Source organism: Salminus brasiliensis, chromosome 22 (genome assembly GCF_030463535.1).
Source record: "Salminus brasiliensis chromosome 22, fSalBra1.hap2, whole genome shotgun sequence".
NCBI classification, from domain to species: domain Eukaryota; kingdom Metazoa; phylum Chordata; class Actinopteri; order Characiformes; family Bryconidae; genus Salminus; species Salminus brasiliensis.
Genome location: NC_132899.1, coordinates 30,068,901 through 30,093,967, shown reverse-complemented (window position 1 = coordinate 30,093,967; position 25,067 = coordinate 30,068,901). Strand labels below are relative to the sequence as shown.

General features: G+C 43.4%; 1 protein-coding gene across 1 annotated transcript in view; it reads left to right on the top strand.

Annotated features, from left to right (window-relative positions):
• Positions 1-276: 276 nt before the first annotated feature.
• Positions 277-25,067, top strand: part of drosha (drosha ribonuclease III) — a 161,766-nt gene continuing 136,975 nt past the window's right edge. The window contains exons 1-14 of the mRNA XM_072667489.1: positions 277-576; positions 1,674-2,482; positions 4,135-4,441; positions 4,676-4,817; positions 5,428-5,585; positions 6,367-6,447; positions 7,194-7,280; positions 7,846-7,932; positions 8,408-8,479; positions 8,754-8,835; positions 9,975-10,046; positions 10,229-10,398; positions 11,341-11,465; positions 24,656-24,755. Of these exons, the coding sequence (XP_072523590.1) occupies positions 1,677-2,482; positions 4,135-4,441; positions 4,676-4,817; positions 5,428-5,585; positions 6,367-6,447; positions 7,194-7,280; positions 7,846-7,932; positions 8,408-8,479; positions 8,754-8,835; positions 9,975-10,046; positions 10,229-10,398; positions 11,341-11,465; positions 24,656-24,755 (2,289 nt within the window). The 5' untranslated portion in view covers positions 277-576; positions 1,674-1,676. The remainder of the gene's footprint in view (positions 577-1,673; positions 2,483-4,134; positions 4,442-4,675; positions 4,818-5,427; positions 5,586-6,366; positions 6,448-7,193; positions 7,281-7,845; positions 7,933-8,407; positions 8,480-8,753; positions 8,836-9,974; positions 10,047-10,228; positions 10,399-11,340; positions 11,466-24,655; positions 24,756-25,067) is intronic.

Here is a 25,067-nt window from a genome sequence, read left to right as displayed (position 1 = left end):
AGCAGCATCAACAAAACAACAACAACAATAATAATAACATTAATAATAATAACAATAATAATAACATTAATAATAATAACATTAATAATAATAATAATAATAATAATACGAGATATGAAATAACTGCTCGCGCATAAAAAAGCATCAACCTGCCACAACCTCGCGCTCCTAAGGGGGCGGATCTTAGCGACACGCTGCACTGATTGGTTCTAGCTTGTCATCGCGCATTCTGATTGGCTGAGCGGTGCCCCGCAGCTTTAGAGGGCCGACTGGAAACCCGTGTTCGGCTGCTACAGAGGCGGTTGTGGTAGCTAGCGTTAGCATAGTGAGCTAATAAGCCCTGCTGAAGTGCAGCACGAATACGACTAATGCTAAAATCTCAAGATACAGACATAGCCTTCTGTTGATCTATTAATAAGTATTTACACACTGTATATATATCTATACTTCGTAGCTAGCTTTTGTCGTCAGGTGCTTGCTTGCTTCCCCGCATTAGCCTCACAGACCGGTTCCGCTCGGGGGAAGGTAACGTGAAGGTGCTGCTCTCCCTCCGTCATTAGACATCTTTTAGGAGAGGTAGGAGACTGAACAGCACGTTTAGCCTGCTCTAAAACGAAGCTGATATAATAGCAGGAAAAACGCCGTGTGGTCTCGCAGGGGGCTCCTCTGGGTGGGCTTGTGCGCGTGCTGTGGCTTAAATGTTTGTGTGTGTGTATATGTGTGTGTAGCAGAGTTCAGGAAGGTGTGTGAGGCTGGGAACCTTCTCAACTCAATGACTGTTCATTTCTTTATAACCTGTCCTTTTATGCTTATTAGAAACCCCATCCTTCTGTTTCCTTCTGGACACTTTGTGGTCCAGCCAGCTTGGACAGTGTACCCCTCTGCTGCTGTATAGTTCATATCAGACCCCCTCTGATAACCCCGTTCAACATTAGTCAAGCAGCCCAAAAGGATGGCCCTTCTGGCCTTTGCTCATCATCATCATCAGGCCCCTGCAGTTAATGCACAGGCGTCCTGTAGCTGCTGCCTGCATCAGATTTAAGCCCCTGGAGCTGGTCTACAAAGCCAAGACTGGACCAGCCAGCCCCTCCGTACTTGATGGTGATGGTCGAAAGCAGATCCGCACCAAGAGCCCTTCCAGCTTCAAGTACGGACGGCTCGGCTCGACCCGCCATCCCTCAAAATCCACGGAAGACGAGCGTCCAGGCTTTTTTTTACTGTCCTGCACCGAAGTGGTGAAACGAGCTTCCCCTGGTGTCCGAACAGTCAAACGCAGACTGAAGACCCTCCTCTTCTGAGAGTACTTAGATCCTAGTCTATACAAACCAGCTGAGGAGATTTTCTGAGTGGTCAGTTCCTAAACACAGAACCACTGGCCGGATGCTTTTTGGGCCGTTCTCTGCGCAGCTGTGACACTAGTGGCATTGGGCTGTGTGTGTGTGTCTGTCTGTCTGTCTGTGTGTGTGTGTGGTGCTGGTACGAGTGTCCGGCACAGTGGTCTTCTGTGGTGTGTTTATGCACATCAGGGGTCCACTGTCCAAAAGTTTTCAGCCAAGAGCAGCTCCATGGTCAGAAACCGACCACTGGGGTAGGTCATCTCTAGCTAGATGGGAGGGCGAATGTTATTTGGTAACGTGAGTAAAAACGGGTGTATGTTTTCTTTTGTGTTTCAGAGGATGTCATTTCACTCTGGTCGTGGATGCCCCCGGGGGCGCCCCCCTCCAGGCCAGCACGGTTCTCCTCAGAGTTACCGCCCGCCTGGCCTGCGCCTGCCTACCCCCCAGCCCCCGATGCCCCCGTACCCGTACGAGCCCCCTGCGCCGCACTGCTCCGGGTACAATCCGCAGGGCGCCAACAGCTACATGCCCCCTCGTCCTGAATTCATGCCCTACCCCATACCCGCCTCTGCACAGGGCCCTCAAGGTCAGTGCCCTGTCCGACCCCCTTTCCCCAGCCCTCCCATTCGACAGGGCTTCCCTGAACCGCCGAATTTCCCCCCACCCCCTTTGCCCAGCTCCTCCACCAATGTGGCTCAGTCACAGGGTTCATATCCCTATATGCTTTCCTCAGTGCCACCTCCACCGCTGCCGCCGGTCCCACCCTCAGTGCCACCCTCAATGCCCTATCAGCCCCCCTACTCTATGAGCTATGCCTCCCAGCCACACTTCCCCCCTCCCCCTAGCTTTAACCCTGGTTACACCCAGCCCGAAGGTGGCGGCGCTTTCAAACCGGAGCACTTTCCCCGTCACCCGCCACAGTATAAAGGGGAGAAGTCCCGGTCGCCCGAGCGTCCACGGAGGCATGAGGAGCACCGCCACAAGAGCTACGGGTACACCGGGCATGGAGAGCGGCATAAGGCGGAGTACGGAGGAGAGAGGAAGGACAGGGGACGGAGCCCGGACAGAAGGAGGGCTGAGAGGTACAGGAGCGAGCACGAGAGAGGAAGGACATCTCCTAGGCACCGGAGCAGAGAACGCAGCAGGTGACTTTGGCTCTAAGGCGTTAACATGTTTTACTTAGCAAGATGACCATTGTCACAAGCCACTTTAGGTAATTGTAGTGGTTTGACCACGGGTCATTGTTTCTTGGGACGTTTGCAGTAAACGCAGACAGCTTTTAGACTGATGAATGTAGTTTGTTGTTAGTATGACTAACCAATGGAGAGCTCACACTGTATGCCAGGCTTGCAATGCTTACTGACAGATCCACAAACCTCTACAGCTCTAACAGAAGCATCAGAGGTAGATGTGATCAGGGGTGGGAAATTGTGGTCATGGAGGGCTGGATTCCTGCACAGTGTTTTTTTTTTTTTTTTGGGGGGGGTTGTCCTGAACAGGCACACCTGATTCAACTCACCTGTTAATTGCTAGGTTAAATAGGTCTGGAGCAGGGAAATCAGCAACCTGTGGAGGAACCTCCTGAGGTGCTTCAAGGTTGTGATTCTAAAAAATGTTTTTCCCATCCCTGGTCTCGGTGATTCAACTGCTTACTGGTAATTGACACCATTAGAATGCCTAGAAATACTGAACATACTGCTAATAATTAGAATAAAATCACTGTAACTCCAAGAATGAATTAGAGAAAAATATCTACAATATAATACAATACACTAATGTAAATTATTAGCTTGTATTTATGGGAATCTGTGCCGATCCAGGCATATTTTAATATGTCAGGTATTCCAATTCAATCCCAAACCAGTTCTGGATCTTAGTTTTAACCATGGTGTTCAAATCGCCTTCTGGTGTCCTCGAGGTGCGTTGAACGCCCTAAATCGCCCAACCACAAGCAGTGCGGACGTTCTTAGAAGGTCAATAAAGGAGTTGAGGTTCTGCAGTGTGGAGCTATTTTACAGCGGGACATGAAAATGGACCACAATATCGGACCCTTTATAAAACTCTGAAAACTAATGAAACGCTGTGTATTACCTGCGGGAGAACCTTAGAACCACTCACTTGCCTTTCTCTGTTTATAAACCCGCAGAGCCCCCAGAACCGAGTGGAGGCTAACGCTAATGCTAACACACACACACACACACACACACACACACACACACACACACACACACACACACACACATGCGCTATAGAAACCCAAAACAGAAAGCACATTCACCCACTACAAACCAGTTGTACCAGTATTATTTACACCAGTAGACCAACAACCACAGATACCAGTCCAGAGTGTGTCCTACTACACACACTAATACACACACACAGGAAGTGATTAGACTGCAGTGTTGTAAAGGAGCTGGGAGCTGATTGGTCAGACTGGATTATCAGATATTAAACACTATAAATTGGTCATTTTAATAAAAGTCTCGACTAAACTAAATCAGCCAGTCCAGAATGTCTGATTATAGAAACTGATACTGAAAATAAAGGGATTTAACCAGCAGCTCGTCTGATCTAAACTGTGGGGCTGGATTATTATTTATATACACACACACACACACACACACACACACACACACAAAGATCAGATCGGGGGCCGATTAATTAGATTGGGACATCCCTGCTTGTATTATTTAATAATAATTGCATTTCTTGAACAGAAGGATTTGGTTTGCCAAGCATCTCAACTGTTACCTGATCCGTTAAGTACGTACAATGAAGCTGCTGTGTTTCTTTGCAGAGAGCGCTATCGGCACAGAGACAGTAGAAGCTCCCCTTCCTCTGACAGACATCGCAAGCGGCCCCGCAGTCGCTCAGGCAGCAGAGAGAGAAAGCGAGTACGAGGGGACGAGGAGAGAGAGCGGAGGACTGAGGGAGGTAACCGAGAGAGGAGCCATGCATCCTCCAGGGGCAGCAGAGAGGCGGAGGAGTTGTCGCCTGTACAGCGGCATGACGAGGAGAGGGAGGAGGAGGAGTTACTGAAACCGGCCTGGATCCGCTGCACTCACTCTGAAAACTACTACTCTAACGACCCCATGGACCAAGTGGTAATCATTCTGATAATAGTGCATGATAATAGGTTCTCGTCACAACAGATTAAGAGAGATTAAAGCAGTATCTTATTGTAAACACTAATTTACTCAACTCTCCACCCTGAAGCCTGAATTTTCTACGATAAACAATCATTGGACACCAAACTATCTTGTAGTAGCTTCACAAAAAAGCCTGAGATGTTTAATCACACACACATGTTGATTTGCATCGTTTTCGTCCTGTGCCAGGGTGATTCTACAGTGGTGGGCACCAGTAAGCTGAGGGACCTGTATGAGCGCTTTGAGGAGGAGCTGGGCCGCCGGCAGGAACGAGCCAAATCATCCAGACCCAAATGGGAGCCACCCAAAACCAAGCTGGACCTGGACCAGGGTACGGTGTCCAATTGGTGTTCTGTGTGTGTACTGTGTTCTTTCAGTTGGCCGTTTACTGTCGGTATCACAGTTACACACTGTTCAGGAGGGTTTACAGGCCTTCAGCTCAACTCAACCAGTACATGATGTAATATTCAATGTAAATACATTTGAATGTATAACCGTACTTAACATTTTTGTGCGTTTATTTCATGAAGGTAGTATAAAAGAAGTAGAATCACGGCTTATTAGTTACAAAGAAGTCCAATAGTTCAATTTCAGAGCTTAAAATGAGTCATACTGCACCTAAACCACGTTGGCGGCACCTTAATGAAGAGCTGAACGCCGTTTCGGGAGGCTTGAGCGAAGTGTCCGGGTGTTCATGAATCTAGGGTGTGTTAGCAACAGTAGCCTCACAGCTGCAGCACTGATCTAAAGAAGGACGATGTGGACACTAGACGTGTCATGGCTGAATAACTGCATCTGACATAAATGAAAAATTGTATAATTGAATTATTAATTATATAAATATTTATTTGTTGCGTTTCTAACTGTGCCTAAAAAGAATTGAGGTTAGAGAGAATTGGATTATGACTGTTTCTGTGCTTGCGTGTGTGTGTGTGCTGTAGATGAAAGCTCGAGTGAGTCGGAATGCGATTCTGACGGAGACAGCAGCTGTTCCAGCAGTTCCGACTCCGACGTTTTTGACGTTATAGCGGAGATAAAGCGGAAGAAGGCTCATCCGGACCGCCTTCACGACGAACTGTGGTACAACGACCCCGGACAGGTAAAACCGCGAAGCTTACTTAAAAATACACCAGGCCTCCTTCTGCAAGCTCACAGCCTCACCATTTCCACACCCATGCAGAATAATGGATTAGCTTCCCCCGTTATTATTATTATTATTTTTGGTGTTTTATTTTACCCACGTATCCAAGACCACAAGGACATACCAACAAATAAACCATGAAAGTCGATTAAACATGGATCACTGGTCTCACAGGATTAGATCAGAGCCCAAACGTATTCTCAACCTAATGAATCACTGCAGTTTATTTCCATATAATGGAAACTTAAATGTAGGATCCAATGCCAACAAACTGTATGAGTAAATAAGGCTAAGTTGTGTCTCAATTTCTTGAACATGCGTGGTTCGATCTTAATTTAAAAACAATAGCCTTTGTCCGCAGGTTTAATTACAGTACTTTCCGCGGACTCCAGCTGTTTGAAATAAAAAACATCTTTTTCTATTAATTTGCAAAATGAACATGCAGAGGCATCATCCGAAGAAACTCTTGGGTCTCAATCGAATGTTCTTAATGAGTCTAATAAAGTCGACACGTCTCTGAGACGCATATTTGGTAAAGAGGGCTTTTAGTCATTATTTTTATATCATTTCTATCGTATCGTGAGAAATTTTGTATCTGTATAATTTTCAACATTTTAATTCATGTTATTTTGTTTTCATGTTGTTATTTTTTTTTGAGAGAGAGAGAGAGAGAGAGAGCTGCAGGGTGAATAAATGCCTGATTTTTGTTGTTCAGTTGTGCTCTGTGTTTATTTCGCAGATGAACGATGGTCCTTTATGTAAATGCAGTGCCAAGGCCAGGCGTACAGGGATCCGCCACAGTATCTACCCCGGAGAGGAGGTGGGTGATGCAGGAAGTGATTTACTGTAATGCTCTCAGAGCTGTAACTAGACCTGAAGTGAGGCAGATCTTACAGGTAGATGTGGTGTTATCCACTTAAGGGAAATTATGGAAAGTAAAAGCAGTTGAATCTGATGTGTTGACTGTTTTGTCTAAGCGTTTTAAAACAGCTTAAATCCTGACAGTTGGGAAAGTATTGAAATGACTCATTGTATATTCATATTCTTATGTATAGTCTAAAACACTAATATGACTAATATTACTAGGAATAATTTTTTTTTGCGACTGTGGTACCCAATGTATGTGTTTATGAGTATATCGTGGATATCGCCAGTGCGTGAAGAACAACTGCACATTTCATTACAAACAGTGTCATCAGTCCTATTTGATTGAAACGAGTGCAGCATATTTTAAACTGAAGTCACAGTCCTCAGTATGGGAGAGTATTTGGACAGCAATTTTTTACATGTTTACGCTCTACATTACAAAATATTGCGATAAATATCATACATCATAAAAATGTAAATATTGTGATATAACGATTTTACCATATCGCCCAGCTCTAGGCTGCGCTGCTTTTACTCTTTATTTCCGTTACGATCCCTGGGCAAAGGACATGCTGTTATGGCTGCATAGGCTTTGATAATTTCACAAACATTGGATTATGAGAATAATAAATGTATTTCTATATTTATTTGTTTGTTATTAATTTCTTTTTTTTGTTTTGTCTGGTGTTGATCTTTTAGCCGGTGAAATCATGTCGTCCAATGAGTAACAACGCTGGGAAACTTTTTCACTACAGAATCACAGTGTCTCCCCCTACAAACTTCCTGGTAAGTTTTCGCTTTACGTTTCACACGTTTTCAATGTTTTAATGAGGTATGCGCCCTCTTTCAGCGCACATTGCGACCCACGTGACTCGTAGGGGTCGAACAGACTGGAAATCTCAAAAGAATGTTGATTATTTTATTACTATTTCTCTCTCTCTCTCTCTCTCTATATATATATATATATATATATATATATATATATATATATATATATATATATATATATATATATATAAAAAGGTGCACGTATTTGTCACTGTACAGTGTACAGCGAAATGTGTCCTCCGCCTTTAACCCATCTGGTAGTGAACACACACTCACACACACATATGTGTTAGGGGCAGTGAGCACACACACACACCCAGAGCGGTGGGCAGCCAACTCCAGCGCCCGGGGAGCAGAGAGGGTAAAGGGCCTTGCTCAACGGCCCAACAGCGGCAGCTTGCCGAGCCCGGGAATCGAACCCACAACCCTGTTATCGACAGCCCGGAGCTCTAACCGCTGAGCCACCACTGCCCCTGTATATATGATATATGATATATTTTGTCTCCTCTGTATGTTTTCTCAGACGGACCGACCCACGGTGATCGAGTACGATGATCATGAGTACCTCTTTGAAGGGTTTTCGCTCTTCTCCCACACTCCGCTTACTAATGTAAGCTTGTCCTTCTCCAGTATGACTTACTCACTTGCCAGTCAACATGCACAGTATCCATATACGATACCAATTGCTGATAAAACAAAATAATAATCCTGTTTTGCCTTAATTAAAACTCAGTGGATTACCATAGGTTTAGTTCACGACAATCGGGGTCTTCTGATTTATTACTATATAATTGCAGCCAGGAAAGACTCTGCAGCTTTTCAGGCAATCCAGAACAGAAACGTACAGTAAGGTTTGAACAAGGACTGTAGTGTTCTACAGGTTACTGTCCAGTCTGCTCCAGGAAATGCAGTAGAGATATATACTGGGGATGTAACGCTTCACCAGAGCAACCCCCCTAAGGCACTACAGTGTGTATATATATATATATTTCCCTGTTTCTAAGGGAATAGGGAATTAACAGAAGGCACATTTTAGCCGCTTGTTATTTTTGCTGTATTGACTGCGCGTCTAATGTCTCCCCCAGATTCCTCTGTGCCGAGTAATTCGCTTCAACATCGACTACACCATTCACTTCATAGAGGAAATGTCCCCAGAGGTCAGTCTGGTCTTCGTAGCTCAAAGGCATATTATTTTCTTTTTGTGTCTCACTTATTTTGAGGGGAAAAACGTGTGACTGGGCCTTCATGTGATCACTCAGATCAGTGACTTTTCCTTTATTTTCCTCCTTATGCATTCTGGGTTTCTACCGTTGTCCTTGTCCTTGTTTATCTGCTTTGGAAGACGTCCTTTAGTGTACAGTGTGTAATGAAAGTATTGACATTAGCAATAGTACACGCTTTTAATGTGCCCATCTTGCCCTTTTATTGCAGAATTACTGTGTGAAGGGCCTGGAGCTGTTTGCCTCGTATCTGTTTCAGGACACGCTCGAGCTGTACGACTGGAATCTCACAGGTACAGCCACTTCTCTGACCCGGATTCCACCTCGCACACGAAGACACACACACACACACGCACACACACTTGCGAATGGAGGTTTTATTAATACTTTCTCCTGCTTCGTACAGCGTACACAACCTTACAAGGAAACTACAGACCTACAGTGTTTTATTAATGAATCAATTTTCAAAATTCATTTATTTATTTATTATCATCGTTCAGGCTGCAGTGTTAACAGTTGGGCTCCCGCACATGGTGGACCTCACTCCAATTCAGTGAATATGGTTTAGTGTGATTTGATATGGTCAGTTGACTGAACTACTTAATTATGACTCTGTGATTGATGGCTATATGGAACTATATATAGTTATATACTAGTTATATTTACATTTATGGAATTTAGCTGAAGCTCACTGGCAGGTAGTGGTGTTATCTATTGCGTCACTGACTGGGCTACCGGTTATATGGGACGTTTGCGGGCTCCCCTGTACAGACATACACTTCTGCAGGTTTCAGTGCACAGTTACTGTTTATTGAAATGCATGTTTATGATCTGTACATTGTTCCAGAAACATTTTTTGCAGCGCTTGGCTAGGGCATGTCGTCACAAAGTTAGTTAAAGTGTTTAGGGACCGTAGAACATCATGCACTCTCACCTAGACGACCACCTAGGCCTGTGTCTGAGTGGCAACCGGCAGATCTGCCTTCAGTTTATTTATTTATAATAATTACACTTATTTTTTGATTCCGTCCCACATTAAAAGGTAACAGTGGACGATTTCCCCCTTTTTACACTCAGCCTGTGTCTATTTGAGAGTCCCAAGCCTCACACTAATAAAACTCCGCTTCCACTCACGCACCACAGTATTGCTGCTGCAGATGTGTGGCCCTGTTGCCTGCTGGCCCTCATGGCTCAACGTTTCCAAACCCGTAGCAGTTTTATCCACACGCTCCGTTCACTACCATCTTCGAGAGCTTTAGAAGCTCTAGAGCATAGGTTTTGTAGCCCATGTCCTCTAGCTACTAAATACTTCGATATTTAGTTATACTTTTATTTAATATGGCCTCCTTTCTGCATGAATGGGACGGGGGCCAGAGTGCGACTCAAATAAGACAAGTTGGTGTGATCTCTCTCTCCCCTCTTTCCTTTGCAGGTTCAGAGGAAAATGACCCCCCTGGCTGCCAGAGGTTTCACTTCATGCCCCGGTTTGTCCGCTTCCTCCCAGGTCAGTCTGGCTGCAGTATCTGATGTTTATGTTTGTAAAGCCAAGCATGTAATTAAGCGTTTCCTATGTTTAAGCTGTTCCTGGGACTACTGTATAAACGGTATATGCATTTCATAGGAAGCAGCTGCAAACCCGGCAGTTCTTTACATGAGTGTACCCATATGATTTGTGTTGTGTTTCAGATGGAGGCAAAGAAGTGTTGTCTATGCACCAGGTGCTGCTTTATTTACTTCGCAGTAATAAGCCTCTGGTTCCTGAAGAGGAAATCGCTAACATGCTACAGTGGGAGGAGCTAGAGTGGCAGAAATACGCAGAGGAGTGCAAGGGCATGATCGTCACCAACCCTGGCATGGTAATGCGCTTGAGCAAGTGGTCTTCATTGGTGTAGCTTTGAAAAAACAAGGTTATGCTCTATGCTCACACTTTAGGGGAGGATCAGGTTGGGGACGCTTTGGTTTAGTACAGCTGATTTATTTAAAAAAAAATCCCATTTATTTATTTATTTTTTTTATTTAATTTAATTTTTTTTTTAAATATATATGGGCCTGATGCCAACATCAAAATGAGTACATGTGCTCAGGGACTACAGTAGTGCATTTTACTTAATGTTGCACAGACAGAGAGACTGTATTTGTATAAGTGACTTGGACACAGTATCGGAATCTGCAATAGAGAGCTATTTATTTATTTATTTTAATTTATTTAAACATAACTTTTTTATTATTTTGCATACTTTATGAAACCAGCTGTTAACATCCATTTTTAAATTTATTTACTTATTTGTTTATTAATTCTGAAACCAAAATCTGGGTTTAAGCAGCCAGTTTAAAGGAAACGCACTGAAGTTTAGTCCCTTTTTACACCGAGACGTGAACCTGAATATGACATTTTTGTTTCTGAAGTGTTCTGAAGTGATCATGCTTCCCTACCTGCATGTGTTTCTGCATTGGAGTAATTTAGATTTCTTTCATGGCTCTGAAACTGTTGAAACTCCTGAAAATATGCAGTTCCTCAACCAGTAAATGCTGTTCTTTCAAGCTTATTAGATCTTATTTGGGATCAGAGTCCGAGTTAAGTGATGGACTCCACTGATCCCGCAGTAATTCTGCTACTGTGTAAAATGATTGTTCTTCTGGCCTGTGATGCAGCACATTACATGTGACCACAGGGAGCACCAGACAATAAGCATATGAAGTGCAAGTCCTAGAAGATGCTTGAGATCAAGCTGAGTTTTCTCCTAATGAAGAATCATTAAATAAAGAGGTGTGTGTGTGTGTGTGTGTGTTGTGAACAGAAACCCAGCTCGGTGAGGATAGATCAGCTGGACCGTGAGCAGTTTAACCCAAATGTCATCACGTTCCCAATCATCGTGCACTTCGGCATCCGCCCTGCTCAGCTCAGCTACGCCGGAGACCCGCAGTAAGTTTCCATGCCAGTCTGTCTGGGGGGTCTGAGGGGAATCAGTCAGCCTCCTTTTAGCCTCCTAAACAGGAGGGAGGAAGATGGGGAGTTACCTAGTATCTCCACAAAATGTGGGTGGGGTGGGGTGGGGTTATACAGGCTTCAACAGTCTGTACATGTACTATCTTCTGTGCATGTACCTCTACTGTCCTCAGTTTCATGCGATGCATCATTGGATCTATGGGGCGATACATAACCGCTATGAGAATAACAGCTGACGTGCGTCCGTTACCACAACTTTATTATTATTATTATTATTAATAATAATTTATTTTCTCCTCAGAACGTTTCCTGCCACATCAAATACAGCATTATGTGGGGACAAAATGCTGTAGAGAAGCTTTAGGGCCTGCAGGGGGCAGTGTGGGACTACAAACTGAGTTCTTGGAAGCCATTCGTTAAACTTTTGTGCTGAGACTGAGCCTTTTGTTCTGCTCTGTCTTTCGTCGTAATACTCTGTCATTAGAGGCTCATCAATAATGTATTAGCTTGCAGGTCACGGTGTGTGTGTGAGTGAGCGCGCTTAGGAGTTCTCACTAATGGTGAAAGTGGCAGTGTGTGACGGCAGATGGAGATACTGTATTTCTCCAGCTAGGGGAGGGCAGTGGGCCTATATGTCGTTGCTATTGTGATCAAGTCTTTCACAGTAGGCTTGGTGTTCTATAAGTCACGAGAGTCAGGCCAGTTATAAATGCAAGCTAATAGGGATTCCCCCGATCTGATCCAGTCCATGTCTTTAAATGCTGAGTGTCAGCCCATACAAAGTTCAGATCCGGTCCGATCTTTGTGTTTGTATAAATAATCCAGCTCCACGGTTTGGATCAGATGAGCTGCTGCTGATTCCGTTCAGTAAAATCCCTCTATTTGTAGTTTCAGTTTCTATAATCAGACATTTTTTAAACATGACTTTTGTTTATTTATCTTTGAATCCAGTCTGACTCTCCTCCCTGACCAATCAGCTCATTTACAGCACTACAGTCTAATCACTTGCAGTACACCCACTGGACTGATATCTGTTGTTGGGTTTATATAGCTTTTTTTTTTCTATAGGTTTTATAAAGGCCTCAGATATTATGGTCTGTTTTCATGTTCCACTGTAAAATAGCTCCACGCTGCAGCCGGCTGGGAGGTAATGTCTGTTTATGATGCCAGGGGGCCACCAGACGGCGCTCTGAACACCGTGGTTGAAAATAAAGACTGGGAACTGGATTGAGATTAAAATTGTCGGTAATCAATGCTAGGCTAGGCCAGGGGTGGGCAATATGCCGACATTTGAATGAATTTTGCTATCGTGATGCTGTGACTGCAGATATCACCCAGCCCTACTGCAGGCTGTGAATGTCAGTTAATGACTCCAGAGGATACTCTGGTACAACAGAGGTGCGGAAATCTGAACAGCCGATTCCCAAACCAATTAAAAATATGCCTGAAAAATATGAAGGGATAAAAATGAGATGATCTAAAGTAAAGTATACGGTAGTATAAGGTATAAAGTAGTATAAGTTTATGCATCATTACAATACATTACAGTATTTTCAGCATGTGCTACTCCCTCAAAGAGCCTACCTCAGTGTGCGCCTCGTTACTATCGCGGTCTTTGGAGGCCGTATGCGACCCGGGTTTTTCTCCCGGGACAGGCGAAGTTTACACGCAAGCAGATGCTGGCTACCTCCACTGTTTCCTTCAGTGCCCTCAAGCTAGTCAAGCTGGCGTGGGTCCCCCCATTTCCTTTTGTCTCTGTTGTTCCATTTGTTGGAACAATTTCCAGTTGAACTCCGGTGTATTGGAATCAGGTCTAATGCAATTGTACTGCAACAGAACCCATTCCTCCACTCTGCAATATGGTTCAAGCGCATGTCACCATGCGTGGAAGTGAGAACAGGTTGGTGTGTGTGTGTGTGTGCAGTAGCTTTACAACAGCTGGAATGCTAAACACACGCTAAAGTTTATGAATGAGCTTTAATCCAATTCATTTTTTTAACCAGATTTTGAGCATTTTCTAGCATTATGACATTAAATAATAAAAATTATTATACTATTAATCACGTATCATCCCTTGGGTTAAAAGTTTACCGAGCTGTCAGACTTTCAGTTAACCTGGCCTCTTTAAAATGATCACAATAATAGGTATTAATACTTATTTTTGACAGATGGTGATATGTTCATAAGGGAAAATGTATAGTGTATTTCCTAGTAGCCACAAATTTAAGGTGCCAGTAACCGTATAGCCGCAAATGTCCAGTAGCAGTCAAAAGTTGGAGACACACCTTCTGATTCAATATTTTGACCCCCCCCCCCCCTACATTAAATGTAATTTAATTTTATAGTCATCCAGACTATGGAGGAACGCACAAGGAATCATGTAGTAAATTTCAACCAGTAATGCTCTGAAGCGTTTAGGTGGGCTATTATCTGGGTATTTTTCGGAGGCTGATGAACTTATCCTATGTAACAGAGGTAACGCTTGGTCTTCCCTTCCTGGGGGGCGGTCCCGATGAGAGAAATTCAAGTAATTAATTCTTGACAAGGCACAGCTGTTAACTGAAAGCCATTCCAGGTGACTACCTCCTGAAGCTGACTGAGAAAATGCCAGGATGTGCAAAGCTGTCATCTAGGCGAGTGGTGCCGGCTTTGAAGAATCTAAAAAGGATGTGGTTTGTTTAACTTTAGCTTTCCTTTAGTTCACTTAGTGCATAGTGCAGATGACTTTAGGACTTTAGGACTAATCTACAATGCAGAACATTAAAAAAACATTCAAGGTGTGTCCGAACTTTTGACTGGTTCTGTATGTGGGTATGTAAATGAGAACGCACTGTTCACAACATTAACCCCCTCCCCCAGCCTAATATTGTGTAGGTCCCCTCCTCGTGCCGCCAGACTCCACAAGACCTCTGAAGGTGTCCTGTGGTATCTGGCACCAAGACGTTAGCAGCTAATCCTTTAAGAAGTCCAGCAAGTTGAGAGGTGGGGGTCTCTACGGATCGCGTCAATGAAACATGGGTCACGTCTGGTAGGTACCGACCACCGCATACCTGGGAACACCCCACAAGACCTGCCGTTTTTGCCGAGATGCTCTGCCCTTGACCCCTGTCAGAGTCACTCGTATGCCTGGACTTGCCCCGTTTTCCTGCTTCTAACACGGTGCCTCCATAACCTCAGTTCCTTTCCATGAACCAGAGCTTCAAAGCATTGGCTTTAAAGTTTTATACCCCTCGTCCGTAGTTCGTAGTAAGATGCTTCTCCAGCTGCTGAATAAAACAGTAACGGCGTTTCTCAAAAGTCTGCTCTTCTACACACTGGATTACTGCTACACTTCTTCTGTAGGCTTTGTGATATTTGCAAAGTCCAGAAAATCTGTTAGGTTCCTAAGATCAGACTAATATGTTCATTAGGCTTAACGTCACATACTGTGTTGACCGTATCTCAAAATTAGTACGTGTCAAATTTCTGTCCAGTTTCTATCCAGTACACGGCCAAATGGGCTCATTTCCCCATGTGCAGTTAAGAGAGCCACAGGGTGGGGGCGCTGTGGGAGCTGAGATTGACTGAAAGACAGAGCAAGGAGGAACCTCACTGTGCCTCAGGACACTGAGAGACCTCTGAGATGCCCTCAGATATGAGGCATTGTCCTCTAAACGGGTGTGATTTGTGCCTCGGTGCTGTGGTGTTGGACCTGCTAGCTAACTTATCTAAGCCTTGCTAGCCATACCCACCTTTCTGTCACTTCCAACACCAGTCGCTTGACTTCTCGCTGTCAGACACTAGCTTTTATGGTCAGCACTTGTGTAGGTAGCTCAGCAGTTCTCCCACAGCAGCTGCACTGCGCTGTCTCAGTGGAGCTGTAGCACTAGCTGAGCTAGCTAAGCAGAGGCTAGCTTTGCGAGTGGGGAAAAAAAACCGTTAAAATTCAGCTTTTTCTCAAGTCGCTCGATCGGAGTCGTTCTCCTCTAGACGTTTATAAGTGGGCTTTCCGTCAGCCGCCAGACTTGAGTTTGTTCCGTGGAGATCAGACTGTTGTGCTGCTAACCGAGCTAATGCTAGTACAACGCTTAACATTAGTGTGGTCAGATTGACTGTTTCAGTATTTAAAATGTTAGTTAATGATAGAATAAAAACGTAGAAGGTGATTATACGTTTTCTTGTACTACGTTGGAAAGAAGAGTATCGTCTCCAACCCTACAAAACTAAAGGGCCCGATTTTGTCTAGCGATCTTTTGGCGAGCTGCCAACCGCACACCCCACAGCTCGATTTAGGGCGTGTGGGTGTGTCTTTGCTATCGTAACGACAGGGAAAACACGCTCGAAGCGCGTAAAAAAGGCAGTCTTCCGTAATCATGGGTGTGTTTTGGGCGTGGCGGGTAATAAACCAATCAGCTTGTCGCTCGCCGTTCCCTTTAAGAGCCAGGTGCGGTCTGACTTTGGCGGATTTCGTTGCTGTTTCAGCGGTTTAGCGCCCGTGTAGACGATTCCCTGCCGAGATAGCAGCGGACGTCTGACTGTTGACGTCTGCCTAGGTTGTGTTCAGTCAGTGGTCTCCAGGAATTGACCTTAACACACCTGTTTTCGAGACCACCACGCCCATCAGCGTAGATATATTCGCAAGCAGCGCTGCTGTTTAACCGACGAAGGCGGAAGCCGTGAATATAGACTGTTGGTGGAGGTGTAAGATGGCAGCGGGCAGGGTGTAGGATGGGGACCCATGTCTAGTCATGTTTTTGCCCTCTTTATTGGGGGGGGGGGGGGTAAATTCGTAACTCTGTGTTAAAAGTAGTTGGTGTGGTGCAACCTGCTTTGCTTTTGAGTAAGCCAGAACTCTGAAACAGGGCACTTCTAGCCTGTGCGTTAAAACCGACGTACCGCTGATGCAACTGGCCTTGGATTACTGTCTAACATCATCATCATCTAGGTGATTTGTTTGATTTAATGTGTGTGTTTTGAATCAGCCTGCTTGGCATGCCCAGAAGTGTCTGTATTTTGCGGCTTTATTTTTTTTCCCCCACACACACACACCATTGCAGCCTCACTCAAGGCATTACAAATTAGTCTTACTGGCCTTTAAAACTTGCCGCAGCCGTGACATATTGGCTAAATGAGCAAAGGAGCTTCTGGCTAAAGCAACAGCGCGTTTTGTTCATTTCAATTTCAGGAGGGCCGTTATTCATCCACCCGATTTTGATTCACGTATTTTATTGATGAGGTTGATGCTGGTCAATTTACATGTAAATTAGCTCTAAAAGCTTTCTAGTTAGCGACTGTCAGGTAAAGAGTATAGACAGATGACCCTGCCTATAGAGGGAGCTGCACGTTGAGGCACGCAAAAAAGGTAAGAAATCGTGTAGAAGAACCTAGAGTTGCAGTAAGATGCAGAAGGGATAATTGTATGTTTTGTTTCAATTCTAAAAGCAATTTTAACACAAAAAGGAACAAAAAACATATATATTTCCACCTCTGTCTCTCTATCTGTATATTTATCTATGTGTCCATCTCGATGTCTATATCTCACTGTCCATAGCTCTAGCCAATCCATCTCAATGTCCATAGCTTTAGCTAATCCATCTCAATGTCCATAGCTCTAGCTGTCCATCTCGATGTCTATAGCGCTAGCTAATCCATCTCAGTGTCTGTATCTCAATGTCTATAGCTCTAGCTGTCCATCTCTGTCTATAGCTCAATGTCCATAGCTCTAGCTGTCCATCTCTGTCTATAGCTCAATGTCTATAGCTCTAGCTGTCAATCTCAAGGTCTATAGCTCAGTGTCCATAGCTCTAGCCGTCCATCTCAGGGTCTATAGCTCAGTGTCCATAGCTCTAGCTGTCCATCTCGATGTCTATAGCTCTTGCTGTCCATCTCGATGTCTATAGCTCAATGTCCATAGCTCTAGCTGTCCATCTCAAGGTCTATAGCTCAATGCCCTCAATGTCCATAGCTCTAGCTGTCCATCTCAAGGTCTATAGCTCAGTGTCCATAGCTCTAGCCATCCACCTCAAGGTCTATAGCTCAATGTCCATAGCTCTAACTGTCCACCTCAAGGTCTAGAGCTCAATGCCCTCAATGTCCATAGCTCTAGCTGTCCATAGCTCTAGCTGTCCATCTCAAGGTCTGTAGCTCCGTGTCCATAGCTCTAGCTGTCCATCTCAAGGTCTGTAGCTCCGTGTCCATAGCTCTAGCTGTCCATCTCAAGGTCTGTAGCTCAATGTTCTCAATGTCCATAGCTCTAGCTGTCCATCTCAAGGTTTATAGCTCAATGTCCATAGCTCTAGCTGTCCATCTCAATGTCTAGAGCTCAATGTCCATAGCTCTAGCTGTCCATCTCAAGGTCTATAGCTCAATGTCCATAGCTCTAGCTGTCCATCTCAATGTCTATAGCTTGATGTATATAGCTCTAGCCAATCCATCTCTGAGTCTATAGCTATAGCTAATCCTTCTCAATGTCTCCCATAAGTGCTGCAAAATTGCTTAAAATACTATTTTTACACGTCTGCCATTTTGGAGATCAAAATACCTAAAATGACACATTTCTGCTTAAAAAACAAAACGTTACAAAGAGGCATCTCTCAGAGCTAACCGCAGTGGTTGTTGGAGCCGAGGCCGGTTTGCTGTATGTATTCAGTATACTGTTAAAAGTGAACCGTGAAGCCCGCCCCTACAGACCACATTAAGTTCAATGGGGAGGGCGGCAAAACAATGCAGAGGAGACCGATATCGCACGCACTGTGCAACAGAAACAGTAACAATAAATAACAGCGAGGGCGTCCAACAACCCAGATGGCTGGCAGTATAGAATGAAGTGGGAATGGCAGCGATGAAGTCTTTGTTCTGTGGAGACAAAAAAGCTGGACTGTGGACAGCACTCCTTTTTTATTATTAGAACAATGGATTATTTCAAATAGGACTAGGCTAGCCCGGTTTAGCCAGCATGTCTGTCGGACACCGTTTCCATCCTTCTGTACAAAAATGCTTTTTTTAAATACATAGATATCCTTTATTTTCTTTAGCCACGTATCCACATCCACCTGACCAGTTCACCGGTCAGTGAACTGTTGTACCACTCCTGCTTTGCTGGCATCATTGGCAGCTTTACGTTTAGCCTTTGTCCCCAGATTAGCTGCTAGTTCAGTAACGTTAATTGGCCCCTAGGCCTCGGTTCTTTTTGTTTAGCTTTAGCTTCATCTTTTGAGGGTTGTGCTTTCCTTAACTTCCTTCATTCGATGTAGGCTCGGGCTGACGTATCGATAAAGCAGGACGAGTGTCTGATAACTATACCTGCTTGCAATACAAGTAGCTATTTGTCGTAGCAATATTTTTCTTATTTCGCACATTAGCGAAGGATTCGTTCGTTATCCAGCTGATTGATAAAGGAGTTGTTCATATATTTATGATCTTTCGCTTCCCATCTAAGATGTCTGGTGTATTTGATGTGTGAGTCTTTTGTTTACGTGGGTTGATAGCCATGTTTCCATCCACCTGACCAGTGATCAGTCGTGTAACTTTTGCTCATCGTTTATTTAAACCGTACGTTTATTTAAACTTAATGGTGATGGTCAGCATTTCTCTGTGATCTTTGCCACGTCCGCTGTGGGAGAGAGCGGTCGGCACAAACCCAGCGTATGCTTGGCAGGTTCTGACCTGACCTGACCTTTGTCCATTGTGCTTCCAGGTGGAGGAAAAAATGTATGACCGATTCGCACAGGGGAAGAAATCTTGGCATAAATGACCGAGATGGGAGTGGCTTCACGATTTGCTCATTGACGTGTTTCTTAGCAAGGTTAGCCTAGCATCTCCCCATGTAAACAAAAGTCACATGTCAAATACACCAAACATCTTAGAGAGGAAGTGATTAAATCATAGATATTTCTTACATTTATAAATAAACAATTCTTTTATCAATCAGCTGGATGACGAACGAATCCTTCGCTATTGCGCGAAATAAAAAGAATATTGCTACGACAAATAGCTACATGTATCGCAACAGCAAGCAAGCGAGCAGGTATAGTTATCAGACACTGGTCCTGGTTTATCGATACTTCAGCGCAATCCTAGAAGTTAAAGAAAGCAAAAAATCCACAAAGCTAAAGCTAAACAAAAGAAACGAGGGCTAGTGGCTTCAAATAACGTTACCGAACTAGCAGCTAATCTGGGGACAAAGGCTAAACGTAAAGCTGCCAATGATGCCAGCAGAGCAGGAGTGGTACAGTAGTGGGTACAGTGTTGCATGCGGTGGCATATGTTTTTATTTATGATATTTTCTTCTTTTCATTTTGTTTACTTTGTGCGTTTGTGCGTACTGGGCTTTGTAGTTCAGCGGTTACGTGACTCACTTTCCTTGCAAGAATTTACTTATTGCGCTGCTCTCTGAGGGTGTGTAGCCACATCAGTCTTGTAGCTCCAGGTCAAAACTAAAGAAACAAGCTTTACACCCCGGACGCAACTTTATTTCGGGGGAGGTGGGGGGGGGGGGGTGTTATTTTAACGAGATTTTTTGGGACCTGCTATTCTTTTAATGGAGTTACCGTTCAGGTCACGCCTTACAGTCTGAAGTGCCAGACCTTTAAATTAAATAAAATAAATAAATAAATAAATAAATAAATAAATAAATAAATAAATAAAGAGTTCACCCTGCTGTAACGCACTCGGTTCAGCCCGTTATGTTTGCCAGTCACACACACTGACGTGTTCTGGCTGTCTGGCTGTGCTCACACATTGAAATTTCACAGGCTGGCGTTCGAACCGCACCGCACCTCTCCTCGAGTGTGGAGCCGGCGAAGCAGGGCGCTCTGTGAAAGATCAGCCTCTTAAAATGTACCAGAGTGCTTCTGGGCTAAAAACGACCACAGTGTTGGGTGTGTGTTTGCGATGCGTGGCCAGATCTTTGTGGACACCCTTTCTAATAAATGCGATTTAGCTGCTTTAAGTTGCATCTGTTGCTGACGCACGTCTAGAGCCTGTAGAGAAGTACTGCCAGTAGAATAGGACTATCTGGAGCAAATCATGAACCTCTTGGCCCCATGCTGCCTAATGCCAGGTGTGGGCTTGGAGGGGAATAAAGCCCACCCCGTGGAGGAACTTTGTTTTCTGGAGTGATGGATTTAGATTTCCTAACCTGAAGGCAGGATTTGGGCACCCTGCGGGGGTCAGTACTCGGCCGGTCTTGCTGCCCTTTTCTTTTGACGTGTCCCCCACAGATTTCTGATTATGTTTAGGTGGAGGAACCTTGTGGGCCAGGGTGAAACCTTCACCCCGGGCCTGTTAAGGTAGTCTGTTGTGGATTGTGAGGTGTGTGTGTGTTTAGGCTCATTTATCCTGCCTGTAGACTTCATTGAGGTCTTCGGTGATGGTAATCTTTGGAGAGGTGGTGCATTATTGTACTGAGCAGTCATCTAGATCTTCTTTATTTATTTCTTTCTTTATTTTTAATACTGTCCAATGGGGTATACTTGCCTACCTAGCATTCACGTGAGCAATCAATCGCATTACAGACGGAGGAACCTGAGCTACCTGAAATGCTCCGCTGTCTAATAGCCCTCTCCTGCATTGTGGACATGGGTTATTTTAATGTGATCGTTGGTACAAAGCTTGATAAGTCTTATTATTAGTATTAATTATTAAACATTAAGTTAGAATTTGCATTATCTGGCATTTCCTAATGACTATTGTGAACCAGGCCAAAGCCCAAACAGGTTAATTTCCAAGGTCCAAGTCCTTAAAAATAAGTAAATAGATAAATAAATAAGGCTCTAAGCTCTTTAACTTGTAACATTGTGCTGTTCAGAAATCAGTTCTTCTTCTTCATCATCTTCTCGGTTCGCTTTATTTTTATCCCAAGTCCCAAACACATTCAGTGATGTTGGGTTCTGGACTCTGGAGTGGTCAGGCAGTTGTTCTGAGATTTGATCGTATGTACTCCTCGATCAGCTCCACAACAGTTTAGACACCCAGCGTTGAGTTGTACACTGCAGAAAATTATGTTTCTCATTTCTTATTGTAAAAGTTTGTATTTGGCGAGCAGTTCTACTCAAAACTTTGGACACTCCTGTTAAAAATACGTTTCTTTTTTAAATTTTTTTTTTTATTCTCAAATTTCCCAACAGAAATGAGTTGAGAGTAGTTTTTAATGCTATTTCTGCATCCTTTACAGCACATTTCTATATATATTCTGACCTTATCAATAAATTGGTGAGCATTTATTTAAACTTTAGTTATGTGAACTAGAGTTAAGTGGACTGGGCTAATTTTCACTGTGCATCCAAAGAACAGGGATTGAAATAAGTAATAGAATATTTATTTTATAACAGAATACACAACAAATCCAAAGTGGAAGCTTAGAAAAACAGCAAAATATCAAGTCAAATGAAATGATATTGCAGAAATAGTCAAATGAATAACATGACCCATATGTTACACTGCAGAAAATGATGTTTCTCATTGAGATTTCTGTAAAAGTTTTTTATTTTTAATTTGGCGAGCAGTTCTACTCAAAACTTCATACACTCCTGTTAAAAATGCATGAATTTTTTTATTTATTTTAAAATTTCCCAACAGAAATGAGTTGAGGGTAGTTTTTAATGCTATTTCTGCATCCTTTACAGCCGAGTTCTATATATTTTCTGACCTTATCAATAAATTGTGAGCAGTTATGTGAACTAGAGTTAGGTGGACTGGGCTAATTTTCACTGTGCAGGGATTGAAAAAAGAAATTGAATATTTATTTTATAACCGTATCCACAACAAATCCAGAGTTAGAATCTTATCATATGTACTTCTCCATCAGCTCCACAACCTTTCAGACACCCAGCGTTGAGTTGTCTTCTCACAGTGGTAGAATACACTCCCCCCTCTAAAATATGATCCCTAGTTTTACATGTGGTGTGTTTCTGATGGGCCCAGTTTTGGTGGTTCTACCAGGTCTCGCATGGTGGTTGTTGGTTTTTTTGGAAGAAATGAAACCCTAGTCCTTATCCAAGTGACTTGTCTTGTCTCGGATATTCTCATGAGCATTATTTACTTAATGATCGTAAGGGCAAAAGGTGTAAATGCTGCACGCTGGTATCTCCAGAGCATTGCATGTATCCATGTGTTCAGCAGTACAGTTGGGCATAGGAATGAATAAATGACTGAAAACCTCCCCGGCCTTCTACAGGAGGCGCTGTTGGATAAAGTTTCAGGAGCCCATGGCCACATCGCTAATGACTGTAGAAGAAACGAGCGACGCCGACGTGCGTCCTGCTTCATTATACACAAAGACTCTCCATAGGATTGCATAAATAGCATGTGCGTGCGTTTCATGCATTCTCAATCGGGGACGCGTGCATAAGGGAGACATTTAATTAAGGACAGGGGTGTGTGTGTGTGTGTGTGTGTGTGTGTGTGTGTGTGTGTGTGTGTGTGTGTGTGTGTGTGTATATATGTTGACACACCTGGAGGGTCCCCACATCCCTCCCACAAAGTTTCTTCTCAATGAGGCAGAGAAGACAAATGCGTAGATGGACAGGGACTTCATTATATGGCCCTAAAGAGCGAGCGAGCGAGAGACACCGAGCGAGAGAGTGTAATGTGGAGAGAGATTGGAAGACAGAGGAATTGATGGAACAAAAGGAAAGAACACATTGGTTGCCTCATTTAATTATAGCCCCTGAGATGCCACAACACGACGCATATATTACACTGCAGAAAATGATGTTTTGACAAGTGAAACATAATTAGTTTCTCATTATGAGATTTTTGTAATAAAGGGTTTTTTTTTCCCCCTTTGGAGAGCAGTTGTACTCAAAAGTTTAGACACTCCTGTTGAAATACATTTTACTTTTAATTTATTTGCAAATTTCCCAAATAGAAATGAGTTCAAACTAATTAGCAAACACATTTTATTGCTATTTCTATATTTATTATAAGCTACATGTCTGTATATTTGCTGAGTTTATTTACACTTTACTTACATGAGCTAGAGTTAAGTGGTCGGGGGGGTAATTTTCAGTGTGTATGTGTAAAGAACAGAAATTGGAGTAAGAAATTTAAGATTTCTTTTTTTAGAACAACAATATACACAACAAATCCAAAGTGGAAGCTTAGAAAAACACCAAAATATTAGTCAAATGAAATAGTATTGCAGAAATGGTCAAATGAATAACATGACTCATATGTTACACTGCAGAAAATGATGTTTCTCATTATGAGATTTCTGTAAAAGGTTTTATTTGGCAAGCAGTTCGAACTTCGAACACTCCTGTTAAAAATACATTTATTTTTTTCTTTATTCTCAAATTTCCCAACAGAAATGAGTTGAGAGTAGTTTTTAATGGTATTTCTGCATCCTTTACAGCACATTTCTATATATATTCTGACCTTATCTATATATTGGTGAACTAGAGTTAAGTGGACTGGGCTAATTTTCACTGTGCATCCAAAAAACATGGATTGGAATAAGTAATAGAATATTTCTTTCGTAACAGTATACACAACAAATGCAATGTAAAATTGTAGAAAAACACCAAATATCAGTCAAATGAAATATTATAATTATCTATAATAGAAAATGGTTTTGACAAGTATTTTTTTTATTTTTTATTTATTTATTTTTTTAACGATGGATAATTGATTCTTCCATGCTGAATCAACCCATATGTATTGAATGGAGCTCCATCGCTCCAGAGAATGCAGTCCAGACACTGGGGTGCTTATACCACCTCTAGCTAGCAGTTGTACGGTACTCTGAAGTAACAGTTCAGTTGGTACGAGTGCAGTACCCGCCCCCCCTCCCCTCCCCCCAAACCACCAAGGTAGTTCTTACAGCCTGCAGCATATGTATTAGTCAAATCTCTAGCCGATGCCTAGTATTGGGCACGGTGACTCTGAGCTCCAGAGCGCCCCATTCTGTTGGCAGCTGTTTTCTATAATATGTGCATGTACGTGTTGAAGTTATATAGTGTGGTTAATTTTTAAATGTATTTATTTAGACTAAATGGTTCCTTAATGGTTTATCACTATTCCCGTTAAATAACGACTGCTGGAGGCAGCTAATGGCCAGCCACGAATAAACCCCCGCTTCACCAGCAATGCGTATTGAACAGTGGCTTTAGGCTGCAGCTAAATGATATGAAATATTGATGGTGGCACTCTCTACCAATGCTCACTCTTAAACGTCCTAATTGCAGGTATCAAAAGCTGTGGAAGAGTTACGTGAAGTTGCGCCACCTGCTGGCCAACAGCCCGAAAGTGAAGCAGATCGATAAGCAGAAGCTGACGCAAAGAGAGGTACGTAGACCTGGGGGGGAAAAAAAACGACCCCAACACACACACACGCGCACAAACACACGCACACACACACGTACCTACAATATTGCTGCTGTGTAAGAAATATTGTGTGTGTGTGTGTGTGTCTGCTCTGTTAGTCCACTGCGAAGCCAGCGAAAGCTTTAGTTCTCGCTGACCTTCTGAAATTCTCACTGTCAGACATGGAGACACTTTGACTTTAATTAGTGCATTCTCCACTCTTACAGAGGCTCTGAGCTGCACACACACACACACACACACACACACACACACTCACTCTTGCACTGTCTGTTA